Source organism: Sinocyclocheilus grahami, unplaced genomic scaffold (assembly GCF_001515645.1).
Source record: "Sinocyclocheilus grahami isolate Dianchi unplaced genomic scaffold, SAMN03320097.WGS_v1.1 scaffold4855.1, whole genome shotgun sequence".
Taxonomy (NCBI): Eukaryota; Metazoa; Chordata; class Actinopteri; order Cypriniformes; family Cyprinidae; genus Sinocyclocheilus; species Sinocyclocheilus grahami.
This window is the reverse complement of record NW_015509706.1, coordinates 11,011-12,805: the sequence shown is the minus strand read 5'-3', so window position 1 is coordinate 12,805 and position 1,795 is coordinate 11,011. Positions and strand designations below refer to the sequence as shown.

General features: G+C 38.1%; 1 protein-coding gene across 1 annotated transcript in view; it reads left to right on the top strand.

Annotated features, from left to right (window-relative positions):
* LOC107577005 (potassium voltage-gated channel subfamily H member 8-like) overlaps positions 1-1,795 on the top strand; it is a gene marked incomplete at its 5' end in the record, with an annotated part of 4,118 nt that overhangs the window by 1,475 nt on the left and 848 nt on the right. The window contains 3 exons of the mRNA XM_016263124.1: positions 1,281-1,387; positions 1,467-1,543; positions 1,760-1,789. Coding sequence (XP_016118610.1) covers positions 1,281-1,387; positions 1,467-1,543; positions 1,760-1,789 — 214 coding nt within the window. The remainder of the gene's footprint in view (positions 1-1,280; positions 1,388-1,466; positions 1,544-1,759; positions 1,790-1,795) is intronic.

The following is a 1,795-nucleotide window of genomic DNA, read 5'->3' as shown; positions in this document are numbered from 1 at the left end:
TCCTCCGCATCACCCTGGTGCCATTTTGGAGAATATCCACTGAACACAAACAACGTATGCTATTCTGTGTCAGCTGCGTCATGTGGATACTTTGTTTTCGTTCAAATCAAAGTGTAGACAACGTAGAAAAAGTATCCACATGACGCAGCTGACACAGAATAGCATACGCTGTTTACGTTCAGTGGATATTCTCCAAAATGGCACCAGGGTAATGCGGAGACGAATTGTTGAATAAAGTCATTATTTTTGTTTTCTTTGTGTACAAAAAGTATTCTCGTAGCTTTGTAAAATTACGGTTGAACCCCTGATGTCACATGGATTATTTTACTGATCTCCCTGCTACGTTTCTGGACCTTGATCGTGGTAATTTCAGAGAGCGCTCAGAAATCATCAAAAATATCTTAATTTGTGTTCCGAAGATGAACGGAGGTCTTACGGGTTTAGAACGACATGAGGGTGAGTAATTAATGACAGAATTTAAATTTTTGGGTGAACTAACTCTTTAAAGCCATGACACAACAAACTGTCATCAAAGAACTAGTGGCGATGAAAGCAAATTTTGCTGACAACTTTGTGTCAACTGCATCTGGGCCAAAAAGGTGCACTTGAACACACTGAATGTACATTCTTCACTGGTGGTGGCAGTAAGCAGTATCCATATTTGTCATTCCAAAAAGGTCACCAAAACTAGGACTGCAATACAAACCGTAAACATATACAAACCGTAAACAAAGCAGCACTTGTTTACCATTCTAAGTATGTTTATTGTTGTTCTTCACTTTTTTCATTCCAAATGGCCATGTCATTTGAAAATATTTGCACATTGGAATGCTCAGGTAAAATTAGAACAACCTTCAATGTCTGCCCTGTTGACTTTGTCGTTTGCTCACTTTCATCACTTTTGTTTTTCTTCCCGTGCTCTGGTTCCCTAAGCTGAAAATCAGAGAGATTTGTCTCAGTGACTTCCCAAAGGCGACTCAAAATGCTCAATCGTCCAAAACTTTGCCAAACAGGATCCAACTAGTGCAGACAGGGGTGAACACATTGCAAAAACTGAGCTGACAGATGTTCAATGATGGCTTGACATTGACCGACAGTTGACTGTTAGCTTGGTGTGTTAGCCTTAGGCTTTCTTATTGTGAAGAGCGGAGTTGCCTACCCCTGTATAAATACAGGATGAGACAGTATGAATCGATATTTGCATGTTATTGAGTACTTTGAAAAGTATTATAAATACTTTGTTATTCACAAATATTTTTATAATGTGTGGCTTTTCATAGAGTTGTAGATGGAATTGAGGACAACGGACATGTGTTTCATTTTAATGTTGAGGACACCACGGCCAAAACTAGTACAGTGACATCACTGGGTAATAAGACACTGGACGGTAAGAATATTTTATTCTTAGTATCTAAGTAACATACCATATTGGTCAGTTGGGTCATTGCATCTTTGTTTTAATGCAGGGTCTGGTCAGGTGAATGCGTCACTGCTTCAGGATACAAAGGAAGTGAAAGAGACCATTGACCAACTCAACAAGAAGGTGCCGTGACAATCTCATTCCTAAAGACAGAGACATTAAATCCTTCTAAAATGTTCCTATTTACAGTATAAACTCAGAAATCATAATTATGACAAGGTGTACTCAAGTGAAAAATAAAGGACAAAAATTAAGTTTGCAACTGATGGTTTATTTGTGTTTTATGATTCTCATGTTTATATATACTCTAATACAATATTTGAATGCAACTCATTCCAGATGGGCAACCTGAAACAGGAAGTGTCAATTCTAACA